General features: G+C 37.8%; 1 protein-coding gene across 1 annotated transcript in view; it reads left to right on the top strand.

Moving 5' to 3' along the window:
* Nucleotides 1–18,804, top strand: part of mRpL16 (mitochondrial ribosomal protein L16) — a 95,857-nt gene that overhangs the window by 9,409 nt on the left and 67,644 nt on the right. The window contains exons 2-3 of the mRNA XM_090374333.1: nt 3,827–3,892; nt 17,152–17,309. Coding sequence (XP_090230459.1) covers nt 3,827–3,892; nt 17,152–17,309 — 224 coding nt within the window. The remainder of the gene's footprint in view (nt 1–3,826; nt 3,893–17,151; nt 17,310–18,804) is intronic.

Here is an 18,804-nt window from a genome sequence, read left to right as displayed (position 1 = left end):
ATCATCAACTTTTGCTCCTGGCAGACATACCCTGGTCCTGTTCCACCTATCCTTTTTACAAAGCATGTTATTACTTTTATTATTATTACTACCATGCCATACAGCGCAAGGAAGCCCGAGGCTTATGCTGCACCAGCCAAAAAAAAAAATTTCTGAACTACCCCAATAGAGAGAGAGAAATAAAAGGGAATCACCAAAGAAGTGAAGAATGATGATACCCAGCTCAGGATCCTGGGTGTCCCAAGCCCACACTCACCAGATGTGAGCCCCTCGAGGTATGTTTCCCGTTTCCCTGACAATAGTCTCCAATAACTACTAGTTCCTGAGGGACCAGCGCATTCTGCCTTGGGGGTTGCCGCTGTGTTGCGTGATGACCAAGTGCAAGCTCTGGCATTGATGTGGGCAGCTGAGAGCCTGATGGGCCCCTCAATTTAGATCTTTCGAGGGCATCCACCCTGTCCTTCAAACTCTCATATAGGCCCATAACAACGCTGCTGAGTTGTCGCCTGATTTCCTTACACTCCTTAAACACACAAAGACATCCCCCATAGCAATATCATGTTCCGTTCCAGAGAGTTCGGCAAACATTTCACAAGTCGCACATTTTTTTAGACTCTGATGCATTGGAGAATCGCCCCCCCTCAGTTCTCCCCCGAGTCACAGCGTAATAGACAGAAGAGGGCGCTGACTCTCTCTAAAAATTACAGCTGTCAGTTGCAGCTGTCAGATGGAAGTGAGGTTTAGTGGTTCATGATAAAATTACGTTGAAAGCAGTTTGTGATAAAAATATTAAGTTGAAAAGGGTTCGCGAGTCAACGTTGGGAACTGCTGAAGTAGGGGATCCTTGAATAGCACAAAGTATTTGCTCTTCAATGTTTGCTGTTCATCTGAGTCTTCCTCTACCAGTATTTACTCATAATGGTTTCAGCATACCCATTTCTCTAAGTCATATCTCCACAACAGCAATATGTAGGGTGATTCATAAAGAATTGAACACTTTCGAAAATGTATTATTTGGTAGCTATGTTGTATATGAACATGTGGTCAAAACCAATTTGTAAAGGAACTATCACAGTTATTTCTGTACTCTTACAAATGTTCAATATGTGTCCCTCGTGTCACGGCACACATCAATCATGTAGTCTGATTCATCCCAGACCCTTTGTTGCCTATCACTGTTGATGGTGTTGAAATGGTAGCCAAGATGCATTCCTTCATATCCTTAAGGCTGGAAGAGGTGGTACAAGCATGAGGTTCTTGACGTATCCTACAAGAAGTTGAATGGTGTGATATCTGGGGATGTGAGTGGCCACTGTTCCAGAGGCAGGTCAGTGTTTTGAAAAGAATGCCCAATTCAGTTTCATGGAAGATGTTCATTAAAGAACCTTGGGACCACGTGATGGAAGTGAGGCGGAGCCCCATCCTGCACGAAAATGAAGTTGTCGGAGACTTCCTGTAGCTGTGGCAAAAGCCACTCTGTTAGCTTGTCCAGATACATGATCCCTGTCACTGTGTTCTCCACAAAAAATAATAGACTGATGTGCATGATATGGCACAAAGGACATTAACTTTTGGCAAATCCCTTGCATGTTCATTCTGAACATGTTGTTTTTCAGTGCCCCATATGTGGACATTATGGCAATTCACTTTTCTGCTTAAATGAAATGTAGCTCATCACTGAATGTGAGGCAACGTGCAAAGTCATCTTCAACTTCCATGTGTCTCTGAAAACTGCAGCAGAAGTATCATTTTGCCCCATCTGCCTCTCTCAGGACTTGCGTCAGGTGCAAGCAGTAAGGTTTCGTCTTCAGCCGCTTAAGGAGAATGTGCCAAACCGTGGGCTGAGGGATGGCTAGCTCTCCTTGTCAATTTCCTGGGACTTTGCTGAATGGTGACGTGAACACAATTCATGGCTTACTCAGGCACATATGGCTGCCCTGTGCTCGGTCCTTTACAGATGCACCCTTTCCGCTCCACCTGTTTGTACCAGTGGTAAATGTTATTATGACCTGGTGAAGGTTTGTTGTATTATACACTGAATGATCTTTGCATTGCAATCGCATAACCAAGTTTAGCAAACTACAACACACAAAATGCTTTCTCCTGTTGTTCACATGATGAACACTGAGGTGCCCACAGTTATTTCTATACTCTTACAAATGTTCAATATGTGTCCCTCGTGTCATGGCACACATCAATCCTGTAGTCTGATTCATCCCAGACCCTTTGTTGCCTATCACTGTTGATGCTGTTGAAATGGTAGCCAAGATGCATTCCTTCATATCCTTAAAGCTGGAAGGATTTCATTTATATCTGTATGTATTTCTGGTGGCAGAAATATATACAACTTTCAAATGCTGAAATTTGGAAGAAAATTGAGAAATGTAAGGGTAACTCTACAATTTGGTGCATACTTCCTAGTTACTGAGTAATAAATTCTGGAAAGTGTTCAATTTTTTTTTAATCACCCTGTATACCTGCCCAAATGGAAATTTTTCAGCATATCTGTGAACAACAGCTACACAATTTTTATGATTTACACCATAAATTAAGATCATATCAGTGAACTCAGCAAAAGTTAACAGATTTGTAGTGTCTCCCATAATATCAGTTTAACAAATACTGTACTGTAAACAACATGACAGTTGTGGAACCTTTAACTCAAGTAATAGCTGATATGTGCTCTGACACACTAGTTTACTCCTGAAATCTCTCTAACCCACAGGAACCTTTAATGCTATCCCACATCTTAAGTGACAAAGCAAACTTGCTGGAGCTCTTTCAATTCCTAAAGCAACTCAAATTGTATGATAAATTATAAATGAAATCCTTGAATGCATAATATGCAACATTATGATATATGATGAGGCACAGTTTGGCTCTGGCAGCCCTTGTGCCATTAAACACCTATCCCACCACCACCACACTAATTACTCAGAACTGAGTAATTGGTGTGATTCATGTAGTTGAACAACACTATTTCTGTCTGTGTTATACTTATGTTTTGTATTATTTAAAGTCCATTTTACAATCATATTTTTATGCCATAAATTTGAACATAGTGTTTTGCTCTTTTATATGTCTTTGTAATTTATGATTAAAGTTTTAATATCTTCAGAATAAAGACTTTGAGACATGTTTTTATAGGAACTGTTTTCTTATTTTTTGGTGTAGAATATACTCCTCCATTTGTTCCATGTGATTTTGAAACACTATGTATGCCGGATAAGCATAAAATAACTTTTCCATTAAGTTATTTTATGCTTATTTTATGAAATTTTATAAGTGAATATCTATTTATTATCCCAAGAGAATACAGAATTTTGCAAAATCTCACTACTTTTATTACAATTAAGGCAAGTCAAGGAAATACTACCCTGGGTCCCTTTTAAAATCAAATCTTATCATTAAAAAAAAAAAAGGGTTTAAAAAATCTCTTACATAAATCTAATTTATATCCCAATTATCATGCATTTTTTGGGAGTGAACATTTTATTTTTTCAAACTCATTTCCTTGTCATATTCTTGCTTTAAAACTACTTTTTCAGGAAGGAATGGTATTCATAAATAAACCTGTTCGATAATAGTTCCTGTTAAAGAACAGAAAATGTATACATTTAAGAATTTCTTAAATGCAGTTAAAAGTTGATTGATGTATAAAGTAGTATTCATATTAAAGTGCTTTCTAAATCCTAGAGTTAAGATTCAAGTTTCATTGGGTTTGATAATTTTTTTTTTTTTTTTTTTCTAGGGGAAAAAATTAGTAATTGTCTATATATTAATGTTTTACAATTTCTTAAATATATTTTCTTTTCCCTTATTTTAGCACAATCTCCTTTTTCAGTATGTTTGGCTTCATTAAAATTATGGCCACTTCCTCCAGTCTTTAAAGGTGGGTATGGTATTATGTAGGATTTTTCAAAGTGATACTCCAGTTTTAATATTATATATGTTTATTGAAATGCATGACATGCATCAGTATGCTGTGTCTCTGAACTCAGCAGTCTTGGGAGAGTGGAAGCCATACAGAAATCTTTTCACTGTATGCACCATTCACATCCACAATGTTCTATTCCAGTGAGTGTTCATTTTATAAAAATGCCTAATACATAAGGTTTTAGAAACTGTAGTGCTTAGTACCATGCATTGTTTGAGGAATGAAAAGACAAGATCCTTGTTGATATTAGTTGATTGTAATTTTTGAGAATACATGTGAAGGAAGTCATTCCAGAAAACAAAAGCAGAAGGGATAAATGAGGGAGTGAATATTTTAGTTCCGTGGATTTGGACTTCGACAACAAGTGGATGTTGACTTGGTTGAGGCACTTGTCCAGATTGGTTTAGAAGAGATTGGTGGATACAAGGACTAATAGATTAACAGTAGCCACTGGCAGAGGTGAAAGTGATTCTTGCACTGCTTCTATTGGAATGAGCAGCAGCCTGGAAAATAAGATGCAGGATATTTCAGAGACTGCTGGGAATCATTGGGGTACAAGTAAACACATGGGTTGTGTTAGGGTAGCTAAGAAAAAGAACAGGTGCATGTATACTTGCGTGTACACCAATGCTAGGAGTTTAGAAAATAAATTTGATGAATTTGCGGTATTGCTCAAAACATCAAAGGCAGATATTGTTGGGATTTCAGAGATGTGGTGTCACACAGATATAAGGAATGCAGAACTGGAATTTGGTGAGTACAATGTCTACAGAAAGGACAGACAGGATAGGAAGGGAGGAGGGGTTATGTTATTAGTTAAGAAACACATAAAATCCAAGGAAGTGAAGCCAGTCGACATCGCTGGACAGTGCAGTGTCGAGTCAGTTTGGTGTGACATAAGCATTATTGGGAGATCAAAATTGAGAGTATTAGTGTGCTATAGGCCTAATAACTCTGATGAGTATAATAAGAAACTGTACAGGGAAATAGAGTGGGCCAGTAAAGCATAGTCTTATAATGGCGGATTTTAATTTCCCAGATATTGACTGGAATTCGGGGGCTGGTCACTCACACACTAGCAAGGCTTTTGTGGATTTATTGGATGATTGTTTACTACATCAACATGTTTGGGAGGCAACTAGAGGGAGTAACACTCTTGATCTGATTAACAGTAGTGATCCTTCATGCATTAAGAATCTGCAGATAAAGGAACCACTAGGTGGCAGTGATCACAGTGTGCTGAAGTGGGATTTACTCAAAGAGGTAACTACCATTAGGGGTAAAGGGAAGGGTTATTGCTTTCGTAAAGGCGACTACGATGGACTGAGACAGTATTTAAATTCTATACAGTGGGACCAACTGATGATGTTACCAACAGCAAATTCAAAATGGGAAGCATTCAAAGAACTTATCTTGGAAGCTACTAGGCTTTACATACCAACTAAGAAATATTGTTCAAGGTTTAGGCCTAAATGGATGTCAGAGGAACTAATGAGACATATGACAGAGAAGAAAAATGCATGGGATACATACAAATTAACACGTGACACAGCACAGAAGCCTATGATAGATACAAGTTGATCTGTAACCAAGTTACAAAGGAGGTTAGGCAGGCGAAGGCAGATTACGAGATATCTTTGGCAAGGGATGCAAAGAAAAACAGCAAAGAGTTCTTTACTTATGTAAACTCTAGAAGGAAGGGGATGAATCAGATTGGTCCACTTGATATCGATGGGTCAACTGTTGATGATCCTGCTCAGGTGGCTAACAAACTAAACGAGTATTTTGCATCTACATTCACACATGAGGAGTTACTCAGCGAGGGGAATGCCAGAGGTGTATTCAACTCTGGCAGTAAGCTAGAGAATCTTGTAATCTCTGAGAGTAAAGTGGAGGAGAAATTGTTGAAGATAAACACAAGAAAGGCACCTGGGGTGGATGGGATCTATCCAGTTATATTAAAGGAGGCAGCAAAGGAAGTAAGCAAACCCTTAGCCATAATTATGAGAGCTTCCTTGGACTCAGGGGAGGTACCCATAGACTGGAGATGTGCAAATGTGACCCCAATTCACAAAGGAGGATCAAAGGCTGACACCAGTAATTATAGACCTGTGAGTTTAACTTCTGTTCCAGGAAAATTAATGGAGGCACTGGTTAAAGAAGCACTGCAGGATCATCTAGACAAGACTTCAGTTATAGCTCGGACACATCGTGGTTTTGTTAAGGGGAAGTCTTGCCTGACCAATTTGATTGGATACTATGATGCAGTCACAAAAGAACTGGATGCAGGGAATAACTTTGATATTATATATTTGGATCTTAGAAAGGCTTTTGATAGTGTTGCACATGGAAGACTGCTGCACAAATTGGAGCAGTGTGGCATTGGAAGCAAATTGCTGCTATGGATAAAGGGGTGGTTGAGGGGGAGAAGACAGAGAGTGGTAATCAATGGACACTGCTTATCGTGGACTAATGTTATTGGTGGAGTCCCTCAGGGTTCAGTGTTGGGTCCATTATTGTTTTCTGTATTTATAAATGATATTGATGATGGTATATCAAGCTTAATGTCCAAGTTTGCAGACGATACGAAGGTTGGCAGGGTTGTCAAGGACACTACTGGCACTATGCTGCTGCAACAGGATCTGGAAAGGTTGAGCAGATGGGCTGACAGGTGGCAAATGAAGTTTAACATTGACAAATGTAAAGTACTACATATGGGAAACAGCAACCTCAGAGCAACGTATCAACTCTGTGGTACTACACTGACATTGGTAGAGAATGAAAAGGACCTGGGGTGGTTGTGCAGGTAGATATGAAGTTCTCTGAGCAGTGCAGATGGGCTGCAAGAGTAGCTCATGGTGTATTGTCAATGATATATAGGAATTTTTCAAGCAGGGATAAGGAGGTGATTATTCCCTTGTATAAGGCAATGGTCAGACCACACCTAGAGTACTGTATACAGGCCTGGAGGCCTCATTTCAAGAAGGATGTAGAGCTGCTGGAACGAGTACAGAGAAGGGCAACAAGAGTAGTGAATGGAACAAAGGGGTGCTCTTACGAAGAAAGGCTAAAGTTTTGCAAATTACAGTGTCTGGAGACTAGGCACCAGCGAGGTGATCTGATAGAGGTGTATAAAGCCTTGAATGGTTTGAGCATGCTCAATGCTGATGGGATTCTCCGTCTTGCTCAGAATAATCACCTGAGAGGGCATAAATTCAAATTGAGGAAAGACAGATGTAGATAGATGTGCGGAAATTTACCTTTAGCCAGCGGGTGGTTGGTTGGTGGAAGAGACTTCCATCCCTTGTCGTGGAAGTTGATAGCCTAAATAAGTTTAAGGCTCAGCTGGACAGGTATTTTATTTATTTATTTTATTTTTTTGGCTGATGCTGCATAAGCTTGCTTTCTTGCATCAAATGCCTCTATTAATGCTAATTACAGATGCCAGTTTGGAAGGAGTGCTCACGAAATAGTATATACAGCGGCAGACAAAAAAACTGCATCACTTGTGAATTTTCAAATAATGTAATTTGCAGAAATGTTCGAAATGCATTTGTTAGATAGGCTATATATCTCTGTGAATGAAATCCAATAAAAAGACTCCACCTGATATATCTAATTGCCATAAATATCTTCTCACAAAGGGTAAAATGTGTAATTAATGGAAATATGAGAAATCATGCAAATGGCAGTCATGACAACCAAACATACATTTTATTGCATTTTTTGTGTACAAACTGAAATGACAAGTTAATGTAATAGTATTATGTACTATAAATCAGCAAAATAAGTCCTCAATATTTTGTTGTTCCTCCTCGAGCTGCCGTTATAGCCTAGCAACGATCTGGCATAGATTTAATCAATTTCTGGATATACGGTTGCCCAATTTCGTGGTATTACACCCTTACAATGTTCTCCTGCAGCTGAATCTTACTTGTTGGCTTCTTCTGAGCAAATCTGGACTGTTGCAGGCCAGTCCAACACTGTAATGCCAGCATTTCTGAGGTATGACTGCACCTTAAGGGAGAAAAACAAGGGAAAACATTGGTGTAAATATGTTTTAAGCCTTATGAGACAAGAAGACAAACTCATCACTAAATCTAAATAGCATAAAACTTAGCAATATTGCTGTGTGGCAAAGTGCTGAGTCCTGTTGAAAAATGCAGTTTTGGACGTCTGTGTGGTGATCCCTAATAACAGGTTTCAGGCACTCCTCCCAAAGGCACCTCCGTAGCCAGGTGGGCAGGAGCATCAGTGCGTAGCATATGCTTCTTGATTAGACTGGGGTTCAAGCCCGTGATCCACCAAATATGGAAGATGCAGAAAGGTCAGGGAATGACCACAGCATATCCCCGGAGCAATATGGCCTTAGTTGCTAATGCTCCTAAAAAACAACTACGAACGAACGAACTCCTCCCAGTTTGCAGTGTAGGTTTCTGCATTCATCGTTCTGTTAATAAACTTAATTCACCGCATCCCCAGACCATCTGACCAGCAGGGAACTTTACAGTCGGTGTTATGCAGTCAGGATGGTATGCCTCCGATTTTCATCTTCTGACATATGACTTCCCATCCGAGCTATGCAGGTTGAATTTCGATTCATCAGAAAAGATGATGGTGTCCCATTGCTCTTTTGTCCATGAAACATGCGTTTTAGCCCAGGCAATTTGCTTCTTCTTTATTTGTTGGGTCAACAAAGGCTTCTTCTTCTTCTTAGGCTGATAGGCATGCAGACCACATTCCAAAAGCCGTCTTTGGCTAGTTCGTGCACTTGTTTCAACATCTCAAAGTCCAGCTTTAGATCAGGAGCATTAGCATGGCGATTATGAAAGCATAGCCATTTCAAATATCGATCTTGGGAAGGCGTAGTAACTCTCTTGCGGCCTGATCCAGGTCTTCTCTTTACATCACCGGTTTCACACTTTAATATCAGCACCCGGGATACGGTTGACTGGGGGCAGCCTATTTTATCAGCAATAGCACACGTAGAAAGTTTTTCCTGGGACAGAGCAACGGCTAAATTTTTTTTCCTTGGTGTTAATGGAATGTATGGAGCCATGCTTACACCTCCCCAAAACAGGATACTAATGAGCGTGTATTCCAACACTGTATTTATAGAAATGGCTGATGCAAAACCTTTCAATTACTGTTGATGCGATAGAAGCATTATCTGATGCAACACCTTTGCTTTTCGACAAACAAAATGGCTGTAATCAAACAATATCTTATACGTTTCACTACAAATGTTACTTTTTTTAAGGTGATACAGTTTTTTTATCTGCCACTGTATATATTAAAGGCATGCAGCAGAAATGGAAGTGTTGGGACACTTAAGAGCTAAGTCATTAATTAACCTGACTGCCCTGTTTTGAATAGTCTTGAAAGAGGTTTTGTGGGCACCACTGTGGGAAACTGGCTACTCAACTGCAAAAAAAAAGTCAGCAATCCATAAAATGGGATCTTGTTTTGAAGACTTTTATGCCAAACATGATAAAGTCTTCGAAATATCAAGAGGAATTGCTTTAGTTTTGCCAAAAGTTTTCATCAAATTTGTATATCACCATTGAATCAACACTAACTAAATCCACATTGTAATGATTGATCAGATGGAATATTTCAAGAGTTCTTGGTTATATTATTATTTGGTTTTTAGGAGCATTAGCAACTAAGGCCATATTTCTCCGGGGGTATGCGGTGGTCATTCCCTGACCTTTTTGCATCCTCCGTATTTGGTGATCACGGGCTCGAACCCCAGTCTAATCAAGAAGCGTGTGCTACGCACTGCTGCTCCTGCCCACCTGGCTACGGAGACCCCCAGAGTTCTTGGTTAGTCACTTTATCCATTACTTTGGAAAGAGTAGGGGTAAGTGCAGCGAGACTAATAATTGGAAGTGTGGCATTTATCATCCTTTTTAGGAACTGACTGAACATGAACAAATTTCTAGAAGGATAACAGGTGGAGATATACCATCATGACCTGTAGCCTTCTTGTCATCAAATTGTTCACATTCTGCATAACTGTATCCAACATGGAGCAGATGCAATTGATGTAGATATCGACTCCACTGTTCTTAATATTTTTAATTATTTCAGTGTCTACATTGCACATGTTAAAAACCTAAAAGAATTTGCAAATTTATAAAAAAACTTCTGTATCATATCAGAACACACTGACTTTCTCTAATATCTGCAATTAAAAGGACTATAAGTATTTATCCATCCCTAAGGTCTTTCTTTTTCTCCAAAGAAAATCTCCAAAAGATTTTAAAACTTTTCTTGGAAGATGAGGTTAGTGAAACTTATCTTGTTCATTGCGAAACTGTAATGTCAGCATTCAATTCACATATAATGAGCATTGAAGGGAATGACAATTCTTTGATAGAAGTTATTGCTCTTGCTTCCATAAGGGATATTCTGTCAGAAAGGTTGATGACGTTGTAGGGCAGATATCATCCTTTAATGGCACAAACGGTGATATTATTGTACATGTTGGCACTATTGATATTAAGAGTAGGAGACCAGCAGAATTACTTAAAAAGTACAAGACAATGTTGGAAAAAAGCTGTGAGTTAGGGTTGAATTTGAAAGTGTTTGCAATTCTGCCCAGACACGATAGGTGGGAGTATATGATGAGATATTCGTCCCTGGAGAGATTGTGCAAGGCTCAAGGGGTAGAATTTTTCTCACCCTGGTCTGTGCTTGTTAACAGGAGAGACTGCTTCTACAGAGATGGAATACACTTAAATAGAAAGGGTGCAAGAATATTTGCTGATGCTATTGAGGCAGAATTAGGTGGGTTGGAAAACTGATAGCTTGGGGGGGGGGGGTTCACGGACTAATAGATTAACAGTAGCCGCTGGCAGAGGTAAAAGTAATTCTTGCACTACTTCTATTGAAATCCAGTTGAGCAGCAGCCTGTAAAGCAAGGCAATGGGAAATTCCAGGATTGCTGGGAGTCATAGTGGAACAAGTAAATACATGGGCTGTGTTAGGGTAACTAAGAGTTGAAACGGGTGCATGTATACTTTCATGTCAAGACATCAAAGGTAGATATTGTTGGGATATCAGAGACATGGTGTCACACAAACATTAGCAGTGCAGAACTGGATTTTGGGCAGTACAAAATGTATAGAAAGGATAGACAGGACAGGAAGGGAGGAGGGATTATGCTATTAGTTAAGAAACACATAAAAATCTAAGGAAGTGCATTCCAATTGATGTTGGTGGACAATGCAATGTTGAGTCTGTTTGGTGTGACATAAGCACCGGGAAAGGAAAAATGAGAGTAGGTGTGTGTTATAGGCCTAATGAATCTGATGAGTATAATGAGCAATTGTGCAGAGAAATAGAGTGGGGCAGTAAATTAGTGTGTCTTATAATTGGTGATTTTAATTTCCCGGATATTGACTGGAATATGTGGGTTGGTCACTCACACACTAGCAAGGCTTTTGTGGATTTATTGAATGATTGCTTTCTACAGCAGCATGTTCGGGAGGCAACTGAAGGGAGTAATACTCTTGATCTGATTATCAGTAATGATTCTTCATGCATCAAGAATCTGCAGATAAAGGAACCACTAGGTGGCAGTGATCATAGTGTGCTGAAGTGGGATTTACTCAAAGAGGTAACTACCATCAAGGGTAAAGGGAAGGGTTTTTGCTTTCGTAAAGGTGACTTCAGTGGTCTGAGACAGTATTTAAATTCTATACGGTGGAACCAACTGATGATGTTACCAACAGCAACAAAATGGGAAGCATTCAAAGAATTAATCTTGGAAGCTACTAGGCTTTTCATACCAACAAAGAAATATTGTTCAAGATTTAGGCCTAAATGGATGTCAGATGAACTAATTAGACAGGTGACAGAGAAGAAAAATGCATGGGATACATATAAATTAACATGTGACACAGAAGCCTATGATAGATTTAAGCTGGTCTGTAACCAAGTTACAAAGGATGTTAGGCAGACGAAGGCAGATTACGAGAAATCTTTAGCAAAGGATACAAAGAAAAACAGCGAGTTCTTTACTTATGTAAACTTTAGAAAGGAAGGGGATGAATCAGATTGGTTCACTTGATATCGATGGTTCATCTGTTGATGAACCTGCTCAGGTAGCTAACAAACTAAATGAATATTTTGCATCGACATTCACACATTAGGAGTTATTCAGGGAGGGGAATGCCAGAGGTGTATTCAACTCTGGCAGTAAGCTAGATAATCTTGTAATAACTGAGAGTAAAGTGGAAGAGAAATTGTTGAAGATAAACACAAGAAAGGCACCTGGTGTGGATGGAATCTATTCAGTTATATTAAAGGAGGCGGCAAAGGAAGTAAGCAAACCCTTAGCCATAATTATGAGAGCTTCCTGGACTCAGGGGAGGTTACCATGGACTGGAGATGTGGAAATGTGACCCCAATCCACAAAGGAGGATCAAAGGGATACATGGGTAATTACAGACCTATTAGTTTAACTTCTGTTCCAGGGAAATTAATAGAGGAAATTAAAGAAGCATTGCAGGATCATCTAGACAAGACTTTAGTTATAGCTCAGACACAGCATGGGTTTGTTAAGGGAAAGTCTTGTCTGAGTAATTTGTTTGGATACTATGATGTAGTCACAAAGGAACTGGATGCAAAGAATAACTTTGATATCATATATTTGGATCTTAGAAAAGCCTTTGATACTGTTGCATTGAAGACTGCTGCACAAATTGAAGCAGTGTGCATTGGAGACAAATTGCTGCTATGGATAAAGGGATGGTTGAGTGGGAGAAGACAGAGAGTGGTAATCAATGGACACTGCTCTTCATGGACTAATGTTATTAGTGGAGTCCCTGAGGGTTCAGTGTTGGGTCCATTGTTGTTTTCTGTATTTATAAATGATATTGATGATGGTATAAGGGGCTTAATGTCCAAGTTTGCAGACGATACAAAGGTTGGGAGGGTTGTTAATGACACTAGTGACAGTACACTGCTGCAGCAGGATCTAGAAAAGTTGAGCAGATGGGCTGAGAGGTGGCACATGAAGTTTAACATTGACAAATGTAAAGTACTACATATGGGAAGCAGTAATCCCAGAGTAACGTATCAGCTCTGTGGTACCACACTGACAGTGGTAGAGAATGAAAAGGACCTGGGGTAATTGTGCAGGCAGATATGAAGTTTTCTGAGCAGTGCAGAAGGTCTGCAAGAGTAGCTCATGGTGTCTTGTCACTGATATACAGGAATTGTTCTAGCAGGGATAAGGTGATTATCCCCTTGTATAAGGCAATGGTCAGACCACACCTTGAGTACTGTATACAGGTCTGGAGGCCTCATTTTAAGATGGATGTAGAGCTGTTAGAACGAGAAGGGCAACAAGATTAGTGAATGGAACAAAGGGTTGCTCTTATGAAGAAAGGCTTAAGTTTTGCAAATTACAGTGTCTGGAGACTAGGCACCTGCGAGGTGATCTGATTGAGGTGTATAAAGCTGACTAAAATGAATAGCAAATTCTTAGAAAACGGTACTCACCTTGTATAAATCTGCAATAAAATTTTTTTGGTAGATGGTGGTTAAATTTAGGTTGGAAAAAGCATTAAAAAGAACTAAGGCAGGGAATGGGGTGAAAATATTTTAAACAGATTTTAAAATGAGCGCAAGGAAGTAGAAATGCAGATCTCCAATCCTTGGTTGTCATAAAGAGGTTAAAAAACGTAAATGAAAAAAAAGAGAAGACCGGTGGTGCCAATAGTCGTTACGAGGGACTTTCGTGAGTAAACCGTCATCAGTTGGCAAATGGAAGAGAAGTGAGCGCGTGTTGTATTTAAAGTTTATCTAAACTCCCATGATGCTCTTTGACACGTGGGAACTTTAGCCGCGTGAGGTTCCAAGCCGGTGAAAGGTTGAAGGGAAGTTTAGCGTTAATAATGTTGAGATCAGAATGTTGTTGGTACCATTTGATGGTGAGGGCTTCATATTGAAGAATTCTGTAGCTCGATCTAAGTTTAATAATAGTGATGGCAGAGTCAACAAGGGGGGGGGGTTGTGGGTTTGAGCATGGGTTGTTAACTCAGTGCAGGATTGACTTGTCTTGAAACTGTTGACGTGGTAGTATGCGCGGGTATTGGAAGTTGTGGAGGAACCGAATTTGGTGGTAGTGCTGCAGATGTAACAGGTGTCGCAGTTCGGTTGGCATTTTATGAGATATATTAAGTTATTGAGATCATTGATGGGATATTTGTGTGTATCTTTGTAAGAATTAAATAGGAACCTAGTTTATTGTAAGTGGAGAAGGTGAGGGAGATGTCGGAATTGTGCTGCGAGTTCACTATGGTAAGGGAGAACTATGCGAGTATTTGTCTTGTGACTGTGTCTGGTGGGGTTATTAATACTGTTTTTAACGGTGGATATTGTGTGTTGTATGAATTGAGGGGGATAGCTCCTGGCTCTGAATTTATCAGTAAGGTATTGAAGTTCATTGTGTAGATAGTTTTGTGAAGAGGTGAATTTGATAGCGTTGTAGATTTGGTTGTGTAGGACGGCTTTTTTGGTATTAAGGGGATGATGTGAAGTGAAATGTAGATATTTACCGGTGTGCGTATTTTTTCTGAAAATCTTGGTATTTAAATTTGTCTGTTGTATAAATAGTAAGATTAAGAAAATTAATCTGGTTGTCCGTTACGATTTCGAGGGTAAGGTTTAGCCTGTCATGTATTGTATTGAATTTTAAAAAAAGATTGTCTATGGTTGTTCTGTTGCCTATTATTAGGATATCATCGGCGTAGCGGATGTATAATTTAATTTCAGAGGGGAAAGGTTGTAAAATTTGGTTTTCAATAGTGGCGAGATAAATTTCAGAAAGGGGGGAACTTATTTACCAATGGGTTTAGGCAGAAATGCCTAAACCCATTGGTAAATAAGGTTACTATAATTTCACTATGGTGTATAAAGCCTTGAATGGTTTGAGCATGCTCAATGCTGATGGGATTCTGCCTCTTGCTCAGAATAATCAACTGAGAGGGCATAAATTCAAATTGAGGAAAGACGGTTGTAGGATAGATGTGTGGAAGTTTGCCTTTAGACAGTGGGTGGTTGATTGCTGGAACAAACTTCCATCTGTTGTTGTAGAAGTTGATAGCTTAAATAGATTCAAGGCAGAACTTGACAAACATTTGGAGCGAGTGGATGGGTGAAATAAGGGTGTTTTTTTTTATTTGGCTGATGCTATATAAGTTTTCTTTCTTGCATCATGTGCCTTTGCTAATGCTAAATGCTAAAGAAGTAAACATCAGTTGATTTCCCTCAAAGTGAAAGAAATGTTGGAGAAGATGCAAAAAGAGGGATATACAGCAAAATGTGGAGTTTTCAGAAGAAATATCCAGAACTATTCGTTTGTCATACACTGAACACTTAGACATGTGGTTTAAACCACTGGAAGAAGTTTCTTAATTCAGGTTGATGTCTTTAAGAGAGTAACTTGAATGGGATAGTGTGGACTCAACAATTAGGTACCTTCATACAAAAGGAGTGTGTATGGATGTTGTGAATTTCTTTCATAAGTTTTGTAATTTAAAAAAAAAAAAATTGTAGCGGAAATTAAGGATACTGATGCTTCTGTTCCTTGTAATGTAAGATGGGCTAATTAATTTAGCCACTGTAAGAATGAAGAGTTTTTCTCAGAGATTTTAATAATTGCTGAATTTTTCTTTTCCATACCACACACATAATGCATTTATTGAAATACTGTTTTCAGTGATAGAATGCAGTGGTCTTAGGATAGAAACTCGTTTGCTGTGGATTCTGTTAAGGGACTAATGCTCACAAAATTCAGTTTCAGTGACATGATGCGTAAATATTTCCATTCATATTTATCCAAAAACACAGATTTACAGAGAAAAATTGCATCAGTGGAAAAATATAAAAGAAGTGTATAGAATAGCAAATAAATTACACTGAGAAAAATAACCTTATTTTTTTATTCATACCATAAGTAATTTTTTTTTGTCATTTTTTACAAGTTAAGCAATCCGCATAAGAATGGTAAGTATGAATTCTGTTAATTTAAGGCATTTGAGATATTCAATTAAAATATTTAACATATTATTACTTTGCCAGTGACTGTGTTATTACCCTATTATCATAATAAATTATTAAAGGCGTAGGCATTTTTGAAAAGACTGTAAAAGAATGTAAGGCATGTTTTGTTACTAATAGGGAAAGGTGTCCTCAAAAGCCCGGATTTTTCTGCCCAAATGCCCTCGTTTTTAAGGTTAGAGCGGTGGCAGCCCTACATAAGTGGACACATGAAAAAAACACAGTTATGTCTTCTGGGGTATCAAGAATCATGTGTTATGTGCAGTCACTGCAGCAGGGGTGGTAGGGCCATACTTTTTTGAGAATACCATAATGATTAGTGGAAACTTCTTGCACATGTTGGAGAACTGTTTACAGGACAATCTGCCACTACGAATCCGACTTATTGGATAATTTCAGTCAGATGATGCTCCACCCCTTTGAATGTCTGTGCCCTTCTTAACAGGAAATTTGGACTGAGATGGATTTTCAGAGGAATACCTCTGAAGTGGTCAGCACATTTGCCAGACCTTATGCCTTGTGATTATGCCTTATGCTGTGGGATATGGTAAAAGAATGTGTTTATGCTACCAAACAACTTGATATGCATGACTTCCTGACAGAAAATTGAAAATGTAATTGCAACAATACAACAAGAAATGTCCCTTGGGTTCTGGTGACCACCTGTGTTGGCAATGATGGTGAACAGGTGGAGACTCTTTGAAGCTACAAACATACATTTGTTATCATGTTATTGTGTATTATTAAAATATAATGTTTAACTTATATCAAATCTTTATCCCAGAAATATAGGCTATTTATTTAATGTTATGTATAGAATGATAAACATTAGCAGTTATCATATTAGACAAAAAAAAAAAAAAAAAAGTCTTATTCTTATGTGTTTATCTAAAACTGTAAAAAAGATGCCATAAAAAATAACAGAATTGTAATTTGTTAAATATTGTTTCTAGCAATGATTTGTAATAAAGTATTTGATCCATTTATAATTATGGATGACTTATTTATTTCTTGTGACTTATTTTTGCATGTGTAATCTTATTGTTATATATTTCTTTTTTAATTAAATGTTTTAGATTTGCTGATATTCAAAGTTAATTCAAAGCTTTAATATTTATGGAAGTCATTTTTAACTGCAGATATACAGGTACCTGAAGAAAGAAAGCTACCAGTTATGGACAAGTTACCTTATCTTGAAACTGGTGTGAAACCACAAAAAATGACAAAAAGGCTAATTGACATTAGAGGGCCTGAACTTGTACATAATAAACTTCTGTACAAACAATATGGAATTGTGGTAAGAAACAGTATTGGGCTTAATTAAACTTGATTACAAAATTAAAAGGATTAAAATTACATACAAGTATAAGTTTGATTACAACATTGAAATTTTTGAACTAGTAAAATTTAAAGATATTGTCTTTAAATTTTACTAGTTCCTGTATACTGCAGATATACAGGTACCTGAAGAAAGAAAGCTACCAGTTATGGACAAGTTACCTTATCTTGAAACTGGTGTGAAACCACAAAAAATGACAAAAAGGCTAATTGACATTAGAGGGCCTGAACTTGTACATAATAAACTTCTGTACAAACAATATGGAATTGTGGTAAGAAACAGTATTGGGCTTAATTAAACTTGATTACAAAATTAAAAGGATTAAAATTACATACAAGTATAAGTTTGATTACAACATTGAAATTTTTGAACTAGTAAAATTTAAAGATATTGTCTAATTTCGATGATATTATATAGTACTGTATGTAGGTAAAATTTATGCCATTACTACTATATTGCATGATATTCAAAGTGAAATATATATTGGTGTATTATTTATTATGTTGATTTGACTCCAGTATATAGGCCATACTTTTAAATTTGTAAAAGTTGGGAATTATTGTTACCTAATAGTGAAATAGCAAAAAAAAAAAATCAATAAAAAATAGTTGTGGAAGAAAAAAACAAAAAAAAAAAAAAAAAACACAGGCATTGTTTGTGAAATTACAGAAAATTGAAAATGTAATTGCAACAATACAACAAGAAATGTGCCTTGGGTTCTGGTGACCACCTGTGTTGGCAATGATGATGAACAGGTGGAGACTTTGAAGCTACAAACATACATTTGTTATCATGTTACTGTGTATTATTAAAATATAATGTTTAACTTATATCAAATCTTTATCCCAGAAATATAGGCTATTTATTTAATGTTATGTATAGAATGATAAACATTTCAGATAGGGAAAGAAGAGGTAGTGATATCTCTGAAAAATAGGCAATTTTTGATTGCTACGGATGACAGTAAGCAAAGTAATTCCAAGCTGTATCCCACTGTATCAGTCTTTCTTAAAAAAAAAGAAAACAAATCATCAAATCAAAAACAGCTTGCTCTCAGTGCAAGCACTGGAAGGTGATTCTCTACAGGGCACAACTATGAGTATATGAACAATCTGAAAGCATGTGAGATTCCTTTAAAAAACTGTCTGGTACCTAATGTTCATAATATGCCTGTTATGGTAGGGCTAAAATGTGTGAGCAACAATGTTATTAAAAGAGATTGAGCAAATGCTAATAATACACTTTCCTTTACCTACAAGATGTTTTTGCAAATTTATTTTAACAGGTTTTAAATCTTCCACTTCCATTTTGGAAGCTGATTACCATAGCAAGATAAAAGAGGATGGTTCTGATTTAGTCATAGGCATTTCTTCTTCAAAGTTCATAGAGAATCTAAAACAGATGAGATCTTTTCAGTGAGTAGTACTTTATTGCTGAATATGACTATGTGGGT

This window comes from Mastigoproctus giganteus, chromosome 5, assembly GCF_048544385.1.
Source record: "Mastigoproctus giganteus isolate SK-2022 chromosome 5, ASM4854438v1, whole genome shotgun sequence".
In the NCBI taxonomy this organism is placed as follows: domain Eukaryota; kingdom Metazoa; phylum Arthropoda; class Arachnida; order Uropygi; family Thelyphonidae; genus Mastigoproctus; species Mastigoproctus giganteus.
This window is presented reverse-complemented; position numbering and strand designations above follow the sequence as displayed.